Here is a 24,280-nt window from a genome sequence, read left to right on the forward strand (position 1 = left end):
TATATTTAAGAAAAATGTGACTGATTAATATTATTTTTAAATACTTTTTCCTAAGAAACTTACTTTACTACCTACTTACTAGGTTGTTATATGAAAGTAGTCTATTTAGTCGATGTTAAGAGAGATTTTTGTGAATTTTCAACGTTTATTTGCATAGTTTGTTACATAAAAGTTTTTTCAATTTATGTGAGTTTAAAGAGATCTCAGTGATGCTTAAAAAAGAATAAATTTAACATGAAGACAGTGATTTTAAGTCTGGTTAGTCTGACTGTAAGTCTGATTAATTAGAGTGATTAAATTAACTAGGTGTATACCGTAAAATACGTTGATTTTTGTCTAAATTTTGATTTTTAATTTCTGTAAGATTTTCTTATTTTTTATTAACCTTCAATACCGAAATAATCCCGGGATCCCGGGATCGAATAAGTATAATCCCGAAATCCCGGGATTAGAAATAAGGACCGGGATCGAATTCCCTAGTCGAGATGGAAGGAGAGACGGCGCACCAAAAGTGACCTACTCATAGACGCTTTAACATAACAACTGTTTAATGGTTAACGATAGGCTATACATTTCTCGATTTGATAAGTATTAGATATTAAGATATGACCCGATTCGAGAGAGTTTACAGAAGTTCGCGTGTCGATAATTATCTTGTATGAAATCCCAAAAGAAGACAGTTCTAGACTCAGAAGACAGAAGACAGTTCTTATTTCCACAGTTATTAGGCGAAGAAATATCCAAAGGCGAGGCACAGGGAAAACTCGAGTGGTCCGATCGAGGAACTGGTGACGACTCTCCCACTTTGTTGTCTGTTTTTCATGTTGGATTGTTGAAACGGAGATATTAGGTCGAAAGGTGCTGAGAAAGCGTCGTTATTAAGCCTGAGAACTTAGCAGATGTTTAGCTCCCAGGTGTAAAAGTTGACAGTTATCGAATGAAAGTATAGCTACAATGTGAAATGATATAAACACACGAAATGTCCGAATTCGGATCCTCACAAAAGTGTTGAAAAAAACATTAAAAAGCAAAATGTGTGGTTCGTCAAGAACTGCTTCGCTTCTCAAACGGTTTTACGATATTTTAAACTTTATACACTTAAATACACTTAAAAAGTTTTCGTAACAGTATAACAAAATATAATTCAAAAAATAAAATTTTTACACGTATATGTTTTAAAAAAATAATTTAATTTTCATTAAATATTAGACTCTAGATTTTATTCTTCTTTTTGACACTCTCCGCTCCGTGGGTACTAAGAGGGTCTTTTTGGCAAGCCCATTATGGTTTCAGCCAGATGATGAAGACGAGCGCAACCGAAAAATTCCTGGGATCTTTTGATCCTTCTGGATTCGATCCCGGGTCCCTTAACCGGTAGGCTGTCGCCTTAATTCCTCGGCCATTTACTGAATCTTATATTAATATCTTTACAGTGTCGTGTTATAGATTCATGGAACACGGGCAAAATTGAATTGGTGGTTTTACGTACAGTATTGACTTAAAAGTCGAAATATACGGTATATACTTATTGCTAATATTATTTCACCCGTAAGGTATATAAATATACGTCTACTACTACTACTACTACTAATAATAATAATAAAACTATGTTTAATAATAGATGATACGAGATCCGCCGTAATACTGTTATAACACTACAACGTGTTTCTAAACTTTACCTGTACGCGACTGAATTGCTTCTATGAGTCAAAATTTTATCTATGACGTTACTTAAGGAGTGTTATTATCAGAAGATAAATATGAAATTTTCTGATTACAAGTGATTAAGAGCGATCCGACGCCTTTTCATATTTGCAACGTTCGAAAGTACAAGTACAGAAAGAAAAATATTCGAAATGACTTTTTCTGGATATCTTATTTTAACGAGTGAGTCTGAATTTGAATATGATTTATTTTATAGGGAAACATTATTCATAAAATGTAGTCTAATATATGAGAATTAAGTTAATTGTAATAGTAGATAACTCTAACGGGTTCGTCTATTATAGCTTGATAAGACGATTTCAGTTAACACGTTACTTAGTATGTTATATCCATTGATTCAATTTAAAATATAATTTTTGGTGTTAACGATAATATGAATAGTTTTAATACAGTTAAATCTGTTCAAAACGGAAACATGCCTAACCGGACAAAAAAATATTCGATACAGTGTGAGTCCCGTCTACTACATGTTTCGCTGTATTTTATATTTTTATAAAGTAATATAATAATAGGTTAATTAAAACTTTATGGTTCTTAATTTTAATTAATTAAAATATTAGTCCTATTCAATGGAATGATTCACGAGTTATCTAAAAATCCAATACAATAAAATATAATTATCATAAGGTTGCGTCAATTAAATTTAAAGTCGTTTAATTTTTCGGAAATTCTTTTATATTATATATTTTATTGTATATAATATAATTTAAATAGTTATAGCTTTTTAATGGAATTAAACCAAATAGTATTTATAATAAAAAATAATCTCTACATTTAGTGTGAAATTCAATAAATTAGGACATTTTTTGTTTTAACTTAAAAAAATTTATAAACTAATTAAATTTGAAAGTTAATTAATTAGAGTTTAGTTTTTATGTTAGTTTAAATGATGCGGTCAAAATATATGGAGATTTTAGGCGGGACATGTAGGTAGATCCGATTTCCAAATCATAATTTATCTATGTTTTGCCTTATCATCTCGATCTGACTCAAGTGTTTAACTTTGGCGCTTTAGTTGATACATTAAAAAAGCGCCAAAGTTAAGCATTATAACTGATTCGTTCAATTTAGAGTTTGTTTTTTGTCTATTTATTCTGATAATGATCTGTTCTACTACACTATTTATTGCATTTTTTGTAATTATACAACTTTTTAAATTGATTTTATGTTAGCAAAGTTATATATTTTTCTTAATATCTCTACATGTTTATTGAAAGTGGGTTTCAATTTGTCCGACTTAGTGTGAGTCGGCTGGGATTAAAAATGAGGTTCAGGTATCAAATTAAAGTTCTTATCTTGTAGATGATTCTGCTGAAGAGAGATTTCAGAAAGGTGCAATGTTTCAGGCGTAGCGAAGTGGAAAAAGTACTGTACAATATTAAATCTATGGGGTAAACATATCGGGATCATACCCCATGTTAATTTTAGCCCGAGAAACATTTTGCTGTTTGATTATTGTAAATACCGAGGTCAATAAATGTACATTTTAGTTATTAAGACCATTGTTTTTATCACCCTCTCCCAACTCAATCTCACCAATCCCCCACCACGTCAAAACCCCCAGGAACTCCGGGCACAAGCACCTTATTTTATTGCCATGATCTATTGAATTAAAGTAGATTCAACTTAGTTTTTTTACGTGGTTATGGACATTATTATCAAATAAAACTTCAAAAATGCATTTTTCCTTTGGGGCCCGTACTTTAAAATAATTTTAAAAATTATTAGTTTAACTGCGATGAGCCTGCTCTCCTACCTCGATGCCTAGTCTCGAGTTATATAAGTAGCAACACAAATGTATTGGGAATATCACGTGTCACGTACTCATTCAGCTAATGGTCTAATCGAACGAAATGGTTCCATGTGATATTCTCAACACCTTCATGTTATCATGTTGCTACTCACATAATCGAGACTAGGCACTCAAGTAATGAACCAACTCACTATAATAAACTGAAGAGATGATAAACAAGACGAAAAAATTAAATAACTTTGAAAATGGAAAAGAACTACGAATTTTGATGCTGGAATGTTTAAGAACTATCATGAAAATTGAACTTGTATCACAAGAAGATAAAGAAATTTAATATAGAAAGCTAAGAAAAAAGGTAAGGATATTACAGAAGATTTCGTACATCTTTGAAGTAAAGTAAAAAGGAAATAATCAAAGGTGGAGTCCTTTCCTTATCAAAAATACACGAGAAAAAGATAAGAGACTGGTCATGTAAATGAAAAAAATCACTGTGAACAGGATCCTATTTTCAACAGAAACTGTGATACTGTAATAGGAATTAGGATGATACAGACGGATTCTAATGAGTTGATCAACATAGCGAAGTAAATTCAAAACAGAAGGAAAGATTCATTATGGTAGACTTGATTTTGCGTGTTGTAGAATATGGTGTGATGGGAAAATGTGAAGAAATGGAGAGAAACGACAACAGTTGATTAAACTGTGTGAACAACAATCAAAACAAATCAGCTCTTTTAACATAAAGCAATTGAAAGTATACGTGGCACCAAGAAACACGACAGCTAAAATCCATCATTGACTATGTGATAATCAAAAACAGAGCTCGGTAGAAATACAAGATACTAAAGGTTAGAAGGAAGCTGATTGTGATCAATCCACTACATATTATTGATATTCTGTCTGTCTATTGAAATAGAGAAGCCACAAACAAAAACATGACAAAAAGTAATTAAAATAATATAGAGAAAACTGGAAATCAATTCTTTAAAATAGAACTGTTGCAAAATGAAAGTGTTAAGATTTTAGAATGCACAGAATAAAAACAGAAATAAATTAGACGTATCTGTGGTTATTTAAAAACAAAAAAGAATAAAAATAGCATACGAAGTTTATGGCAACGAACTATAGAATAAAAAAAAATGCAATGGTTAATTGAGATGCAGGTAGAACCGATAAAGAGCCAAAAAGGGGTATTTCAGCTTCCAAAAAATGAACACAAAAACTTAAAATCTAACTTGTAAGTAAAATACTGAACGTCGAAAACAATGAAGAATGGAAAAGATGTGAGGTGTTAGGATCCAAATTTGAGCTTTCGACAATCAGCAGAGGCGTAGTCGATCTTAGAGGCAATAAGAAAATCAAAATACAAAACGTAGGTAAATTTGATAGAAATGAAAGACTGAAAATTGTTCTTTAATGAATTACTGAAAAATGATAGAGAAGAATTGATAGACGAAAGCAATTTCATCATTGATAGAATAGATTTTCATATGACAGAAGAGGGAACGAAAAAGGAATGAACAGATGGAAAGAATGGCAAAATCTCCACACCCAGATGGAATTGCTCTTTAATTATTGAAGCACGGAAAGTAGAAAGAAGTCAAGTTAAAATTGTTAAATTAGTGAAGAAGTAGAAGTGAGAAATCTTACAAAAATGAGTGAAGAGAGACTACAAAGTGCTGTCTGAATGGAATACCAAAGAACAGAGCCGGGACAAGGGTGAGACAAACGAGGCTCTTGTCTCAGTTGAACAATGGGAAAGAGCACCAAATTGATGAAAAATAAAAATTAATAAATTGCAAATGTATCTTACAATATTCGTCGAATACTTTAAGCACACTAACGATTTGTGTCAGACGCTCTCGGTCGATACACTCGTTTTCTCGTATGATATTGCCCTTGTTATTCCTTAAATATTATCCAAATGATATTAATTCCGTAGAATTATTATCAGAAATAATCCATTTAAAAAAATCAGACCTTAATTCAGGACCTTAAAGCAACTATAAGTTTAGATCTTTTAAAAACGATTCATAAATATAGTTTAGTCCAGTCCTATCCAAATTTGGAAGTTACATTGAGAATACCCCTAACACTACTTGTAGTTTCAGGTGAAAGAGGTTTCAGTAAGCTAAAAACGATCAAAACATGCTGCTGTAATTTTATTTGTAATACGTGTAATTTTATGTTCCGACTACTGTTGTACTATTACTACTTCTGTGACTTTATTCAATAATTAATAAATATAATTTATGTTGTTCCCAAAATCATTTATTTAATTCTTATTGTAAATAATAATAATAATAGTGGCAGAAATTTATCCTTATGCCTCAAGTAAAAATACCAGTAGACCCCGCTCTGCCAAGGAGAACAGAAGAAGAAGAAGAAGAATATAAAGACCAAAGAGACAATGGAAAAATATAAATAACAGAAGTACTACATGAAGAGAAACTGAGAAACGAAGAAGATCTAGATAGAAAACATAAGAGAAAACACTAAATGATGTGGAGAATACCTTCAGAATTGAAGAGAATTGTAATGATTATGAGGAAAAATAATTAGGATTAGTACCAAAAGAGAGAGATACCAATATAAAGTTTTCGAAGCAATATCTTAAACGATATTTCATTTTCGTTACAGATATATTTTTAAAAATACAGTATAATAAATCATATATTTTTTTTATTATATCTTTCCCCTTTCAATTTCATCTGATTACCACTGATTTCTATATTTATAATTTTTGTATTTAACGAATATTTGAGTTTAAAATTATGAATTAAATTTTTGTTTTCTTCTGTTTTCTACGTGGTGGATATTATATAAAAAATTTTTTTACTTGAGATATCAATTTTTCTCTTACTTGCAACTATATAAGTATCAAAGTTCAAGTTCAAACTAGAAATTATCATAATTGATGGATTTATCAATTCGTTCCATTATAATCACAAACATTCATGATAGAGAGAAATAAAGAAATAGCTCTGAACAAAGATCATCTAAATTCTTTTTTTATTTATTTGATTTTTTCATATTTATGGGAATCCTGTTCTTATTATTTCTTGGCATACGTGTTGGTGTAAATAAATCACGATGATTCATTTATCCGTGTAAACAACTTGTGTAAAACGGAGAAATAAGCTTTGAAGAATTGTAATTATTGACTTGATAAATTTAGAATATGCTTAGGCAAATCATTTGCAATTATTAATACAACATCAAACTTTCAGTTCAAACTACAAATCATCATAATCTTTGTTTTATCAATAGTTCCATTAATCACACTCAGATAATTTCAAGCATTAAGTGTTGAATATCTTTAAGAATAATGTCAGAATTCTGAAATAAAGCCTTTTATGTCTTATTTTTCTTATGAATGAATTAATCTATACTAAATGAAATCATTATCTTGAAGTACTGTATTTGAATTAGATTAACTAACGATAAGAAAAGCACTTATTAATTTCATCAACTAGTTCAGAATAATAGGCATACATTCACTTTGAAATTCTGATTTGTCTACAAACAATCTAACATTTCATTTATGAATAATTTCACATTGATTAATCAATTGATAAACAATTCCTCAGATAAATCAGTTTCATAAATGGTTTTTAACCATTTTGCTGACTAAATAGATAAAAACGTCGAATACTGTTAGTTTCTAGTTAGTCGTTGGTTTCCGACCAACGGGCCAATTACGAGGAGGTTTTTTTTAACGAGTGTAGCACCAAAATGGATAAATTTTCCATAGAAAATCTTATCGGGAGGCATTCCCCTTGGCAGATTGCCTGTGTTGCCTTATCCAATCACTCCATTCTATCTTTAAAAGTTTGGGTTTTAATTGAATAGTATTATTTAAGCATAGTTTTTATCATAATTCTATGCTTTTAGTTATTTTTTTATAGATTTGCAAAGTTCATAAATAATAATCAAGTTGAAATGCAAACTGTTTGTTTGTTCGTGTGAAAAAGTATTAGAAAAAACTGTGACCACATCAAATGGAATATCATTTTTAAAATTAATGGTGTCGAGACTCAACATAGCTTAATTTTTAATATTGTATTGCTTTATTTATGAATTTAATTATGATTTAAGAACTTATTGTATGTTATCAAGTAAAATTAAGCAAAAACATTAATAAAATGATCACTAGTAAAAATATACACATATATAAATCACGAATTTATTAATTAAAGTTCTTTCCTCTGGGTATTAAGGGCTCATTTTTCTGGCTGTTATATATATTAATAGCGGAAGAAAAGTATGGTAATCGGTAAAAAAAATTATCTCCTACGATTTTTACACTTTTGGACTCAGGGGAACTTGAAATGTCGAGAAATGCAAAGAAAACTTCCTATATAGATGTATAGATGTGTGTGAGGAAGCACCATTTTGTTCACCCACTGTAACTCCTGTGTCCTTGTCGAAAATATCTGAAATTTTGCAGAGAGATTTATGTATTAAGGATATGGATGCTATTAAATTTTGGTTGTTAAAGGTTAATGAGGTGGGGAGATAGAGGGTGTGATGCATCGTATCTCGAGTGAGGTCAAACTTAAGATTTTATTTTTTTATTAGAGTTTAAAATTATTTATAAAACTAATCATTACCCTCGAAATAGAGCTTTTTCCCATCTTATAATAATTAATAAGATAAAACATTGTTAAAATAAAATCTCATAACAAATGGGAGTCACACTCAATTTTTTTTTTGCTGGGAAAGTAATGCAATTCGTTGCTGGATTCTTACAAAGAGCATTTTTGAATTTAACAAACCATGTCAAAAATAATGGGTAAAAAAAATTGCTTCAAATTAAGATCCCCCAATATAAATAAAATTTTATGGAAAAAATACGTTGAAGAATGAAAATGTTTATTGGTAAAAAGCAAAAATATATTCAGTTGCCTATGCTCCTAAACATTCTATATGGGCCGAATCAGTGCACTTTACACATCTCACCCATAGTTCACTGCAACAATCTAATGACTATACGAGCATAATGCTGTCTGTATGTTTGTGACGGAAAGTCACAAACATGCGGACAGTATCATTTTAGTGTAATAATTTTATTAAAGTAGTTTTTCTAACCCGAAATATTTTTACTGCTTTTTCCATTCCATCTTCTCTCTCGTGGATTTTATGGCTTTAGTCATGGATTCGGAGACCTTGCTAGTTTCTTCTTTTTTCTCCTTCCATTGGTCTTCCATTGATTTCAATTTAAACATCTAAACCCATCTAATTATGTAGTCAATTCAAAATAATGGGGATCCTACTTTAAAACGCGTGGGGTCCGACTTAGGAAAGGGAATGTTTTGGAAGAATGTGGCACCTTTAATTATTGCGTCGTAGTATGTGTAAGAAGCGGTTAACGAAGCACGTAATTTGTTAATTTTATTCTACTATTACATGCTAGTCATGAGAAACAAATTCTTACCTGCTTAGACGTGATGATCATAAATTCACGTTCGAACAACTTGGTGAATCATATACAAATCAGAATTGAGTAATAACGATTCCACAGATTGATGACAAGACTACGAAGTATTTATTCCTCTTAACTGTAGTCTGCAATACTTCTTACGCAAAAGAAGGCGGAGGTCCTACTTAGAAGTAGGGATCTATCCAACTTTGGTCCTTTTCCTCTAAATATTAGGGAGAGCGGATCAATCAAGTTCGGGACTCAGCAGGACCAGGCGAGGGAGACAGAGACAGACATACACTCGATTTAATTTCGCTCGCTGAGGGGGAAGTAGACAGAACAGAGGTACTATTGACGCCGACACGTTTTTACGCAGCGTATGTTAATTCAAACGGTTTTTTTCATAAACTATATAAAATAAATAAGAAAATTCTCTTATTGTCTGGTTTTGAGTGGATGCAAAAAGTAAGGTACTCTTGTTATGTACAGTACAGTGTAATCGTTTTTAATCCTAATTTTTGTAGTTTGGGATAAAGTAAAAATGCGTTTATATCTTGGGAGAGAAACAATGAGATTTTTGAATAATGTAGATATCGAAACGTTCTAGTTCAAGTGCTTCCCAAGAATCAAAAAAATGGTTTCCAAACTTTTTTGATTCTCGGCGCCCTTGCTAAATCCACATTTTCTTAAGGCGCCGTGTCAAATTCTAACAGGTACAATTTGCAAAATAGCCAATATTTTTTTTAAACTAAAGAGTTAGGACGTTAAGTAAAAAATAGATAAAACGTATTTAAGATAATAAAAAATGTAATCGAACAAATTCAATTAATTATAATTAGTGGATGAATGAGCCTGTTGATCACAGCACATTTTCTCAATCTTGGAATCAAACTGGTCACTGTGGAGAAGGAAATGAAGATAGCTGTGAAGCTATCTTCATTTCCTTCTCCACATTGATTTTCGTGCAATGCTTAGTTTTTATCACAACTACAAACTCAGCTTCGCACAAATAAGAAGTCGCAAATGGAATTAAGATTCTCTGAGCTTTACCACTCAGAAAGATATTCATTTTTTATTGATATCTAAAATTCAGTTAATTTCATGCTGCTAAATTCATGTATTGTCGCATATCAACCCAATAAGATTTTCTTCTTCCTCAGCAGTAAATTCACATGGTGAATTGGAATTAAATGTATCTTGAATCCACGTAAATTTATCGATATTACCACTTTGAAAATATTTCTCAAACCAGGTGATAAGCTGTAATAAATGTTCTTCAAAAATAGATTTCATACCTCGAGAGAAATCAACTCCATTGGAGGTCAAAAACTGTTGCAACAAGAGGAAACATTTTTTTTCCTGTCTTCATTTATTTTTCTTTTCCATAGTTTTTTTTTTTTTTTTAATAAAAGCTGAAATTTTCTCAGTCGACTTTAAAAGGTGCATGTTGCTTTTCTGCAGAGAGAGATTTAGAGCATTCATCTTTTCATAAATATCACATAAGTATTCTAGTTTTACCAAACAATTTTCATTCACAAAATTTTCGGCATTCTTGTGGTTTTCCTTTTTAAGAAAAATATAAATTTTCTGTCGCAATTCAAATGCACGAGACAAAACATTACCACGAGAGAACCATCACTCTCTCGTGGTAATGTTTTGTACTTTCTCAACATGTAGTACAACAAAGACATGTGGTTGGATCCCATATCCTCACATGCCTTCAACAGCCGAGTTTTTATAAAATTTACTACATTCACTACATATTCTAAGGCCCGGTTCAATGTAGGACTCGGATATTTAGATGTGAGTGCTTCCCTGTGAATAACGAAATGGGTCCACAGTGCATCAGGATCTTTGCTTCGAAAAAGTGCTTGCAATCCTTCATAACATCAGTACATATAACGATCACCATCAGTACAGATACTAATGCATTTGGTCCGATCCAAATTATTTTTAGATATAAAAACATCAAGGATCTCGAACAAGACGTGAGCCTTAGCACCAGCAGTCAGTGGCGGCCTTAGGGGGTGGCGAGCAGGGCAATCGCCCGGGGCCTCGCGCAACAACCAAGTAGAAAAAAGTTGATATTTAAAACTTTTTATTTTATCCTTGGCTATTAGTTATAACAATAAAATAAATTTAATTTATAGTACAGTATATATTAATATTAATAAGTGCCTACTATTTCAATTCACATACTTTGCACAAAGGACAAGGGCCTCGCAAAGATCTGCCGCCCAGGGCCTCGCAATGGATAAGGCCGCCGCTGCCAGCAGTGATACTTTTACAAAAGAGAAAGTCTTCTACAATGTTATTATTATCTATAAACTGTACATAGCAAATCAAGTGAGCATCATTATTATTATTATGTGTGTCCTCATCCAGCTGCAATCCAGACTCCTTTCATTTTTTCAATTAATTGAACATTGGAGGTCCTTCGCTATGTTCTGTATTCTGCGACTGATGGTGTTATTGGGCAAAGGCACTTTTGAAAGCTGCACAGATTATAGTATTTAGCATATCTACAGCAGCTGGTAGAATGAGTTTTTCTGCGATGGTATGAGGCTTTTTACATTTTGCGATTCTGTGTGCCACCTTTATTGCTGAGTTAATGATTTGCACCCGGTATGCTACGTGTCACATCCTATCACACTGAATTGAAAGTAGAAGTAAAATTATGAAAATTTTATATTTCGTGGCGCCCGTGAAGAAGTCGCGGCGCACACTTTGAAAACCGCTGTTCTAGTTCATGTTTTCTAATTCATAGAACATAGAAAATGTTAGAGGTAACAGTTTGAATTAGCAATAAATTCAACTTCTGAATGAATATGAGTCAGAATACAAATTTGTCTAAGAATTATTACTTTATTAGTTATTTTTTCAAGAATTTTTTTTTATCAATTAAAAGATTAGTTATCTTTTCCCGTGTTTGCGTTACAAACTGATTATATTTTCTACTTAGAAGAAAACTATATAAAGTATAAATGATGTAAGAAACTTCTAAGAGATTTTGAAATCAGAAAATTGAGAAAAATTTCAAATTAGCAATTTTTCAATTTTATTTTCAGAAAACTAGAGCTATGAAAGTTCGATAGGTCGAAAATTACATGACTATTTTTCAATCATTACGGTTTAAGAAATTTTCAAATGTAATATTTAAAATATCTTCGAAAAAAATGCATTTTAATTAATAGAGTTTAATTATTTTTGCACTAAAAATGATTGAGGTTCTCTCAGAAAAGCATTTTTTTTAATAAAAACTATAAAAAATTCAATTCTCATGTTACAGGCAGTACAACTTTATTTACTCTAGTGTTGCCTTGTTCCATCAATTTAATCTAAAAAATAAGATAAAAAGGTCTCAATAATTTCCCAAATAATAACTTATTCTTTGCATTCAATATTGTTTTATGTAGGTAGGAATAATTCGCAGCAGCAATAGTTTTCATAAAGTGTTCTCTTATTTTATACTAATTAATTTTTAAATAAGTGAATAAGAATGAATTTGGATAGTTGTATAACAAGTGTTGAAATTAATTAACCTTAAACGTCATGGAATAATTATTGAAATTTCAGAAATATTTACAATTCAATGAAAATATGATAGTAGTTTTAAGTGATATTTTGAATTTTTAGGTTGTCTTTATCCTGCATCTTATTTTTTGAGTTCTTATATTTTATGCTTTAAATCAACTATAAAAACATTTGATTTAAAATTTGAAAATTTAAATTACTGCATGAAAACTCATTATTATTATTCTTACATTTATAATTTACAGTTACATTACAATGCATTTTGTGTGTGACAAGCCAAATAGACAGAATTGATTTTGGAAGAAGAGCATCAGGAGCAAAATATGGTAAATTTTGTTTTTATTGTTTTCTTAACTTCGAAAAATCAAATAAATTATGTATTCACTTTTATAGGTGATCTATCTCCCGGAGCCATAGCAGGAATATGTATTGGTTCAATTGCATTTGTTAGCGGGCTAATTGTTACAATATTTTTCTGTTATCATGTTTACAAAAAACAAAGGGCTCAGATGTCTGTCTATGATACTACAAAGCATATGCCATTAACAACATACGTTAATTAAAATTTAAATGAATTATAATAATTCAAAGCAGCCTTTTAAAATTTTGTAACACAAGTGTTTTTAAAAGAATTTAATGTCTTGTAAATTAAAAGAAAAATTATCATTACTTAAATAGTATGTACATAGGAAAGTAATTTTGCTATAAAAATATTAAAAGTACAATAAAAAAAACCCAGCAAATTTAAGTAATAAATATTGTTCATTTGAAAATTACATTGTAGAAAATATTAATGAAAATTGGTAAAGCAATAAAAAATACTATTACAGGCATATTTCAAAAATACTTAGCATGAAGATATATGAACTTTTACACAAAAAAATGTTTTTTTTTTTATTAAGTAAAAATTAGGTTATAAAAATTCATAATTTCTAAGATATTGCAAACAAAAAATTTATATTTTATTCTTTATTGTTATAATTGTGTCAAAATGATGTCTTAATAAATTCATTAGGATAAATTATGATCCTTTTTCAGATGAACAATTTTTTACTGTAATAAGTGTCTTTTTTAAAAAATAAATATGAAAAGTAAACAGAACACATCATATTGAAGTCAAACTCTTAATTTTATTGATAAATACAATTTAATAATATATTTCCAGAATTAATATATAAATTGTAATAACTTGCATCAATATAATTACCTGAAGTTAACTTATTATTAACCATTTCATGAAATTAAAGTATAAATTATCAAGAGAAATATTTTCAAAGTTCAAACTCAAATTCATTTTCATAGTAATTAATCTTTCCAGCGATGACCACATTGAGGATTACAGCATTTATAAAATGTGGTCATTGGTTCATCAGCTGATCGTGTCTGTAGCTGCATGAAATAGGCTCTTGCATGTTCACACTTTGGACACGGTTCTTCAGTAGAGTCCACATTATCCCATGCAGCAGCTCCACCTAATACATCATCTACTTCTTTCAATTTTGGATACTTTCGAGTGCTAATTCGTCTGGAGATGTTATGGATGTATGGACATGTACTACATGCAAATCGATAGCCTCTTCCACCTTCTTCAACTGTCAAAATATTAGCACAGATAGGACAAAAAGTCAACATCTTATTTAATAAGAAGAAGGTATAGACTAGAAGCAACACAACAACTGGCTACAGCTATATGTAATCTGATACCCACTACAGAAGCTGTAAGAAAAAAGTTTAACATTAATATTAAATTTATAAAGTAATTAAATTTAAAACATTATGCTATTCAATTTATAAGACTACTGAGTTAATTAAATCCAATTATTTTTTCTCATAAATTTATATAAAAACACCATATGATTAAACAAAATACCAGTAGAAATCTGAATTGCTAGATTATTTTTTGGCTATATTACATAAATTAATTAAACAACAAAATGTGATCTAAAAGTTACACTGCTATCTAATGTTATGATAATTAGAACTGATTTTCAAATTAAATTTAATAAGTTAGAAAATTCTAAAAGAAAAATCATCCTGCAGTAGAATTTGAACAAGCAACTTCTGCTTTTCGTGCACACTACAGAGATTCAGATAACATAATTGGAAAGGCAACTGCACAGTGAGCAAAGTTGAGTTTGAATTCTGCTCAAAAAATTTTGATGGTGCAAGTTGCTAATTAATTGTAAGTCATCTTACAATTTTCTGTTGTTTTTTCAGGTTAAATTGATTTTTTTAGCATCATCCCAGTTATNAATTAAAGATAAGTTTTTTTTTTTAAACCAAGTATTAATAATTAATAATGATATTTTTGATATATATATCAAAAATATCATTATTAATATATATATATTACACATATATATAATATTAGAAAGTTGGATGACTTCTGATTCTCGTGATACAATATTACCAATTTTATTAATCAAATGGGTTACCAATTCATTTCACTTACTCTACAATATGAGAGATAAAATTTTATTAATCTAACCTCCATCTCTTTATGTAATTAAATTTTTGAATAATGGGATTCAATCCTTGTCATTAATATTCTAGATTTAAGATTGACTATTATTATGATCTATGCTCTTTACTCAAAAAGAATCAGTCTATTTCAAATTCTTCAGTGTTATCATGTTTATTCTTGAATCCATATACAACTGCAGATTTATATTATATGGTGATTTTAACCTTTCTAATGTTTCTTGGACTTCTGTTGATTTGAATTTTTGTACTTTTGATGATTGCAATTATGTGGCTATTCTAAACTGTTAAATATTTTTAATAAAAGATTCATAAAACTTTACTTATATTTAACTTTTTGAACAAAAGTATCACTAGATGAAGCCTTTTTTCTCAATGAAATTTAGTATTTTTTAATATTTCCCAAGGAATTTTTTCTCCTACATGCAGCAATTCTTACCTCAATTTCACTTTTCACAATAATTGTCTGTTGTCAAACTCCCTTACTAATGTATTTGTCTCTTAATCATTCAGCTATTTGCTTGGATGTTTCTATTGACCCAATTACTATAAAACTACAAGACTTGTTATAAAGTCCCAAACTAGTTGCACTTTAACCAAAAATCAGCTGCCAGATACTTATATTCTTTAGACTGGACACATTCTTAGAATCTTGAAGTTTCACTCACTGCTTGTACTAATCTTACTTATATTTTAACATTAGCTATTAATTTTGTAAAAACACAAAATTGGTTTCTTCTCATATAAATAGTTTTCTAATAAACTAAAAGCATTATGTTGCTTTTAGTTTATAAGCCATTGTGTATTAAATTTAATAATTATAATTTAATTAAATAATTTTAGATTAAGCTAGAAGAAAAGAATCAGACTGGAGTGGGACTCAAACCCGCTGCTTACTGTGCAGATGTGTTGCCAGTTACACTATCCAGACCTCTGGTCTGATTTCCTTTTCTGGTATATTTAATTATTAAATTTAATACAAGATGACACTTAATTCCTCCCTCTAGGGTTAAATTTATTAGTAATTTATAATTATTATTGCCAAACTATAGCCCGATGATATACGGCAGTTGAAGGTATATTATTGCAATGTATTGGGTTTAGTAAGATGTTTATATTGACTCTGCTTCTATTAATTATGTTACATTAATATTACTCTCTCAATTAAACTTGACTTAATTTATTAAAAATCTTTCAACAAAGCAGGAATCTCCCATTTAAAAAACAAACAAGTTTTCTTAGTTAAAAATATCAATGTAATCTACATTCAAGTCATCTAGTTCTAGAAAAATGCATTTTCAATGTTTCCCCAAAATTCATAAAACATTCCTCTTCAATTTTCCAATATATTAAAAGCTTAAATAATTAAAACATTCACATTTAAAGTCATAAATGTCCGTATTGTTGAAAGATTGATCATTATTATTCATATCATTTACTTGAGAAACACTTATCTGTACTGTTATAAATTATTAAATATTCTTATTCAATGATCTGGGAATAATCTATGATGATAAACTTACTTTTAAAAGTCATATTGATAAAATAGTTAAATCTCAGATTGTTAAGACATGTAATGTAAATCTATCTCATCTAAAAGTGCATTAAGAACTTTTTATTTTTTTTTACTAATTTTCAATCTTGCCACTAATTATGAATTTTACCCATTCTGTCTACAGATTCATCTCTTGGATCAGATTAAGATTACTCATGCTCTTGGATAAGATTACTAGAGCTCTTGATAAAATTTATTCTTTAACCTGGGGTAATGCAGTAGGGTGTTTCGCCACCCTCAACGTTTTAAAAGTTGCACTATTCATAGATTTTGCAAGAAATATTTGTGTCCTCTTCAGTAGCTTCATGATTTTATGTATAGAGCATGCTCAGAAATTACTACGATGCTGCAGAAATTCCAGTAAGAGAAAAACAACAGTTCTCAGTGGGGTGTCCAAACACCCCACAGTATTAATTACGTTTTTTTTTAAATTTTACAAATATTTATTTAGTTTTTTTTATTTTAAAAATAACTATAATGTGACCACATTTATTATTTATAATATAGATATAATAATCAATGTGAATAAAAATAATTTAAGTTTATTTTAATTCAAAATGGCTGACTTTCATAAACACATTGAGAAAATACCAAACATAGCAAGTTGCTTGTCATTTGCACTGAGTGCCAAAGTACAATGTCAGCTATTGAATCAGAGTGACAAAAATGCTTAAAAAACAATTTAGATTTTTACTATTGGTTTAATAATAAGATCTAATGTAATGAGTTTTGATAAATGTTGTTTTTTATTTTCATGGATTTATGTACTAATATAATATGTAATCATACCTGAATATAATCATATGTATAATGACACATGCCTTTACCAAATAAATGAGTAAATCTTTATGAATTTTTACTTACATGGTTTATGGACCCGAAAAAATGTTGGGGTGGACAAACACCCCACTGCATTAATGCCAAAAAAACTCAGTGCACTAACAAACAAGTATTACTAGCATACTAAATAGAAATTAATAAAAAATTTTTTTAAAACAAACCCTTAATATGAAAATAGTCTTCCATTTAATAATAAAAATGGATTCTTAATGTTAATTCTTTGTGGAATGTATTCCCCACATTAAATAGAGGTAGTGGTGTAGCTACCGCAGAGCAGTCGGAGCAAACTGCTCCAGGTGCATGAATCATGAGGACTCCAAGTTAGAAAGGGCAAAATAAAACCTTGTAAGAACATTTGTAAAAAAAATTTTTTTGATTTGCCAGATTTTCTATAAAATATACACAAAATGATATTTTTTAGACAAATAAAACTAATTATAAGCACCTAAAAATTTTAGTATGCACTTGACTTATAATGTTGGCTTCAGAAAATATACATTACTAGCAGATAAGCCAGATGTAGCTCAGGTAAAAAATAACAATGAACATTATGATTATTTTGTAGTTCTAACCCTTCTATTATTATATTATATTATAGTATCAATATTTAATTTATGTAACTAAAAGGTTATTCTTCAAATTCTTTAATTTGTGTACTGTAAACAAATAAAGAATTTTTTAAATGTGTTGGTTGGTCACTCGGTGTGATAAACCCTTACATAAGATAAACTTTGAAGTTATATAAATCAAACACTATAATATATAGCAAACATTAAAACGAAGACCATATAAAAAGTTTGGTTATTTTAGCCTACCACTGTCATGTTTATAACAATATTTGAATGGTATGAAATGGCACAATTTCATTGGTTAAGTACACACCAATTCAAAATGTGTTATCTTAAATTTTTTCTCTACCTCTAAGAATGTTACTTTTAAGAAACCATTTCATCCACAGCCGAATATCAAATGGTCATCTGACAACGAATCAAATTTTGTGAAAAATGGTCTGAATATCTAAACTTGACACTCTCGAAAACCACTTAAATCATATTTTGTGCTTGCCAGTAACCTCGTATTATGTAATTTTCCTATTCGAATGTCACCATACCAGTGAATCTGATAGAAAGAAGGGGCCATTGCATAAGAGGGTCAAAGTAATTTGAGCAAAGATAGTCGTTGACCTCCTCCCGAAAGAGAGAATGGTCAACCACTAGTAATTGATACTGCTCTACTATTAATATTTGAAAAGCGATTTGTGTTATACATGTTGTAATGGTTCCGCATGCAATTGAGTTGCTAACCTTAATGTCTGAAAGACTTCATATAACTTGTTTAAATAAAAAAAATCTTGTAAAACTGTGGGAATAATTGCTTTTATGTTATATTTATGCAAAAACACCTTATCTCACTAAGAATTATTTATTAACCATAACCGTTTTTTACCTATTTTATTATTTTGTTATTTTAAATTGTATATATGTTATGGACAAAGTGATTAATACGGGCATTATGAATAATGACCAACAAAATCAAGCATTGTAATAAATTTTAATAATTTAACAAATTAACCGATCATTATAAATACTGCTACCACCTAGTCGGGCAAAGTGATAATAATACGTTGAGGAGTGATCATCCGGCATACGTTAGCCAATCAGAACTTACATCTTACTTGCTCACGCGTATTGCATTTAGTACCGAACTTTAAATTTATGTGACCAGTAGTTAATCTTTCTTCTTTGACAAAAGTAACGATCATGAAGGAATCATTAAGTGATATGAATAATCGCTTCAACAACCGATTAAACGAGTTAAAAACCAAAAGGGCTGAAGAAGTAGCATATGGTCTTTTAGATATTTTTACAATTTTCAGTGCACCAAGTATTCTACAAAGCGATAATGGCAGAGAATTCGCCAATAATATCATCAAACAAATGTGTAATATGCGGTCCGAGTTAAAAATGGTGCATGGAAAGCCCAGGCACTCACAAAGTCAGGGTTCAGTAGAAAGATGTAATCAAGACGTAGAAAATATGCTTAGTTCTTGGTTGGAGATTAACAATACTAACAAATGGTCGGAAGGATTACGTTTTGTACTACTGATGAAAAATCGAGCGCATCATACTGGTATAAACTGCAGCCCCTATGAGGCCATGTTTGGAGCAAAGTTAAAAGTTGGACTAAAGAATTTTATACCCAACGAATCGTTGTTCAACATTAATACGGAAGAGGATCTACAGAGACATTTTAAAACTATTAACGAAGTAAGTCAAAGTTGCTCAAACTCTGAAAGTCCGGGTACCGTCCAAGAAAACATGATGAAATATTATCTGATAATGCCACCCTTACATAGCAATATAACTGATGGAGTTCAAAGATCTACATCATCTTCACGTGAAAAAAATCTAAACCAGGATGTTATTAGTATTACAGAATTGGTGTATGAAGAAGAAACAGTCCAAACAATTGATCCAAAAATAGAAGAAAAAATAAGAAGTGTGTCTAAAACAAGGGCTTTGTTTAATCTTAAAAAGCAAGCAGAAAAAATGATTAATACATCAAATTCCAAATACACAGCAGCTATTGTTGGTGATACAGTAAGGATTCGTGTACCTGATGAAGATCGAGCCCGCAGTGATGGAAAAAATATTTTAGGTGTCGTTGTTGCGGTTAAAGATAAAAACCTTTACAAACTGGGTACCAAACATGGCATATTAAATCTATTATATTCCAGAAACCAATTTACTGTTTGTAAAGAAAACTTTATTTCTGTTGGAGATGTACCGGGTGCAGAAATTTCGCTTAGAGAATGTGCAAGAATGTCATCAATTCCTGATGGCCACAACTATAGTTAATGCTGCTGAAAAATTGGTTGAAAATCTAATAGATGCAAATGCTACCAAAGAAAAAAAAATTATGTAATTCCAAATGTCATGAAAATGTTAATTGCTCAAATAAATAAACTAAAAAGCATTTAATTTTTTATATAATTTATACCAAAAATTGTTAATAATACTTTTCGTTAATATTAGTTTAATTAATATAGTTAATAGTACTTTGATATAATTTACAAAAAATAAATATTTATAAATGAAATAAGTGGAGTTTTTTTAATCAAGTTTAAAATTCTGTACTAAACGCTGTACGATACGCACACGCAACTCAGCGTGCCGATTGGCTAGCGTATGTCAGATGATCACTCCTCAACTTATTATTATCACTTTGCCCGACTAGGTGATAGCAGTATTCATAATGACCAGTCAATTTGATAAATTAATCAATATTTATCACACTGCCCGCCCTATTTGGTCATTATTCATAATGCCCGATTAATTACTTTGTCCATAACATATATATTATTGTAATTTATTCTTTGAACTCAATAGCTCAATATTTTAATAATGAGCTATTTGAGTCCAAATTATAGCTCATTATAGCTGAATATAATATTTTAAATGTGTTCTTTACAATGAAATCATGGAATATTGATAACTGTTCTTTACAAAAAAAAAGTTATCAATATTTCGTGCTTTTTAAAAACCCAAAGATGGTCTGTAGAACAGGTTGAAAACACCCATTATGGTTAATACATAATTCTCAGTGAGATAAGGTGTTCTTGCATAGGTTAAGAAGCATCTAGCTGGGTATTAATGTGAGATCTGGCAGTTATTGTACAATTCATTAACGTGGAAAAAACTTTTCCCAATTTATGGTATTTCCATCTTTTCACGGGTCCAATAAATAAAGAACACATAAAACTTTAGTCAATTGTTCAAAAGCGTCAACATTACCCAGTTGTTGATGCGTGGAAACATTGACAGTTAAAACAATTCCATGACAAAAGGAGAACAACATGAGTCAAGAGACCAAATTACCACACATGATGGGGATATAATGATCACACATCTGGCCTTCGGGGCAGACAGTTTGAAGACGAAGAGATCTCCAACAGAAGCCATAGACTATTGTCTGTCCCACCATACTCCAGGCAGACAGTTCAAGGAAGAGAAACATAACCCACAGTTATACCATCATAGTAGCAGGTTGAGTACCAAGACTTGTCCCACTGTACCTCATGCAGATACTCTCCCCAAAGCCATAACAAGTTTGCCATTCTCCATACGAAGATCAATGACGAACCCATACAACAAGAGGTCAACAATCGTCATCCAACAGAAGTATTTTAGTATTGTAAACTCTCTCTCTTGGTCTGTTAACTTGTAAGAGAATCAAACTGCAAAATTGTATCCCTAACATTTATTCAAGTTATTCTTTAGTATTTGTATTCCAGTGTAATCATTTTACTTTATAATAAATTTGTAATTTTGTTAACCACTCAGCAGTGAGCAATGAATATATTCATCAAGGGCGATCATGTGGCAGTGGTGAGGGACGTATATACGTCAAATTCTTTTGGAGGTATCACCAAAAACTACCACAAAAAAAAACTCACATAAAAAAATTAACTATGTAACAATAAAAAAAGGCTTTTCTTTACTACACATAACTGTTTACAAAATCTTTTTCTGAAACAGTAATGAGAAAAAAGGCATGGAAAAATACTCTAAAAATTTTGCACGTTTATTCTCCACTACTAAGGGATAGCAGCATACCTGACTATTCCACTGTTGAAAGGTTAACCTGTCCACTTGTCTTTACTTGGATTAACGGTCACCCTGTTGATGGAGTCATCAATGAAAACTCCCCACTCACTCTCCTATCTAACCACCATCCAGTGACACTTGAGCAGGTCTAACTGACCCAAGGAGTTTAAACTGGTATCCATCAACCCCTCGACTTCTCACATTAATTATTTTATGTTACAATAAAGTGTTTATATTTTTGCAACAGATTGTATTAACTATGTGGGAAGTATATTCTCGTAAATATTGCATTTATAGAAAAATTATCAGACTGCAATATTAAAAAATTGTAGACCTATAAGTTTTGACTGTTGTCCATCTGTATGTCTGTTGGTCTATCTGTCCTTCCTCAGTCTCTAAAAAGATGTTAGATACATGAAAGTGGAGAATAAATGAAGAAAGCTTAGGGGTAGGAGACCTAGATTAAGTATATAGGATCTTCAGGTTTGGAATAGACATTACATTACTTTGATTCAAAATTTTCCCCTAAACAAAGTTAAATAGATAATCAGCACAACTCTATTGCTAATGGGAAAAGTATGATGTACAGGGGCAACAACAAGTACTAAAAAATTGAGAACACGACGATAAAAGGTTGCAGGCTGGCATTGTGACGATGTCAAAATAAATAATCACTCGTTAAAATTAATTTGATTTATTTAGTTACTGCATCACAACATGTGAGTAATTGACCAGGGGAGATGCATCCCAGGAAAACTTTTATGGGAAGCTGGACCCTATTTAGGTGAAGAAAACACAAAAAACTCCATGCGGCTAGCATGTTTGCCATGTTCGAACACACAACTAACTACCAGAGTTTGGTGGTTTCCCATTCAGTTAGTGGAGGAGGCTTATTAGAATTAATTAAGAAAGTACCATTCAAAAATGAAAAATACGAGTCATTAGATGTGGAAAATTAAATACAAATTTTTCACAGGGTAACACTTTCTATAGCACACAGTAGGGATTGTATACCGATTTACCAATAAATTGACATAAAAAACATTTGGTAAACTTACCGAATGTTTTTTATTTACCGATAATTCAGTAAATAAAAAAATCCATACTAGAAATTTCTATGTAGAAAATATTGTGTTTATAGATATTTAAAAGGACTAAAGGGACATTGAACAAAGAAAAAAAAAAAAACAGGTAAGTGTAAGCAACAATATACCTCATTATTAATTTTATGAGAGATATTTTTTGTTTAATTTTAATTTAATGATCCATTCGTCCAACAAGTGTTGAATATGAAAGGGTATTCTCGGGATCTGGATTATTTTGTACAAAAATTAGATCAAAATTAGGAGATAAGACTATAAATAATTTAAGTTTCTTGAGAAGTTAATTTTTAAAAAATGGTATTAGGTACTATATATTATTTCTGTTGTATTTTTATTTTTCTGTATTATTTTATTTTATTTCTGTTTATTTCTATATTTATTATTATAGTTTGTTTAGAATAACACTTTAATTTTTATATTTTTTATATTTGATATCTTTAAAATAAAAAATGTGAATTTCTGTAAATCAATTTCTATCTACATTTGATTTGCTGATTTACACCCAGCGTCATCTATTGGCAAAAAATTTAACAAAATAAAACTATATATATATAACATAGGGGTATATAGACATAACTGCCAAGTATCATAGCAATTTGTTGAATGGCCTAGGAGTGTATAGGGAACAAACATCCAAACAAACATTCTCATTTATATATATAGATAAATTTAACATTTTAGGTGGCACACCAATTCTACTTGCTCCAGGGTACTGAATATGTAGCTACACCACTGAATAGAGGATATCTGGCACATTTATTTGAATTTAGTAAGACACCAACCGAATGCCGTAAATTAATCGGGCTATTTTAATGCTAAATTCTAAATAAATTACGTAATTAATTTGGCACTAGAGGTAAGCGTTAGGCGCCATCTCTTATTAAAATTAATAATTATAAATATATTAATTAATTTAAATAATTTGGAACCGCTGGGAGAAAAAATCGGCCCGGAGCGGGACTCGAACCCACAACTCCTGCTTACCGTGCAGATGCGTTGCCAGTTACGCTACCCGGACCTCCGATCCGATCTCCTCTTCCAGCGTATATAATCTAACTACTTAACCATCGACGGTTATTACAACGCCGGCTGGGGACACATTCAGTGCCCACGTCCTACTTCCCATACGGCTCTCAACCGGCCATCGCAAGCCCCGGCAAGGCGTAATATATATACAAACATCTCCAACCCGATATATAATTATAGCTACAACCAACAGACTGCCGAAAATCTATCGGGCTAGTTTTATGCTACTTATTA

General features: G+C 30.5%; 2 protein-coding genes across 2 annotated transcripts in view; both read right to left on the reverse strand.

The window, feature by feature from the left end:
• Positions 1 to 13,739: 13,739 nt before the first annotated feature.
• On the reverse strand, positions 13,740 to 14,066 carry LOC111620146 (DNA-directed RNA polymerase III subunit RPC10-like). The gene has a single exon (XM_023362017.1). The coding sequence runs from the start codon at positions 14,064 to 14,066 to the stop codon at positions 13,740 to 13,742; it is 327 nt and encodes a 108-aa protein (XP_023217785.1).
• Positions 13,930 to 24,280, reverse strand: part of LOC111620121 (protein kish-B-like) — a 14,298-nt gene continuing 3,947 nt past the window's right edge. Inside the window, exon 3 of the mRNA XM_023361981.1 lies at positions 13,930 to 14,150. Within this exon, the coding sequence (XP_023217749.1) occupies positions 14,068 to 14,150 (83 nt within the window). The 3' untranslated portion in view covers positions 13,930 to 14,067. The remainder of the gene's footprint in view (positions 14,151 to 24,280) is intronic.

This window comes from Centruroides sculpturatus, unplaced genomic scaffold (genome assembly GCF_000671375.1).
Source record: "Centruroides sculpturatus isolate CEXI.00-Female unplaced genomic scaffold, Cexi_2.0 scaffold109, whole genome shotgun sequence".
Lineage (NCBI taxonomy): Eukaryota > Metazoa > Arthropoda > Arachnida > Scorpiones > Buthidae > Centruroides > Centruroides sculpturatus.

Excerpts from the sequence above, each read along its gene's own strand:
- LOC111620146 (XM_023362017.1), bottom strand. The coding sequence starts at position 14,066 with ATGTTGACTTTTTGTCCTATCTGTGCTAATATTTTGACAGTTGAAGAA.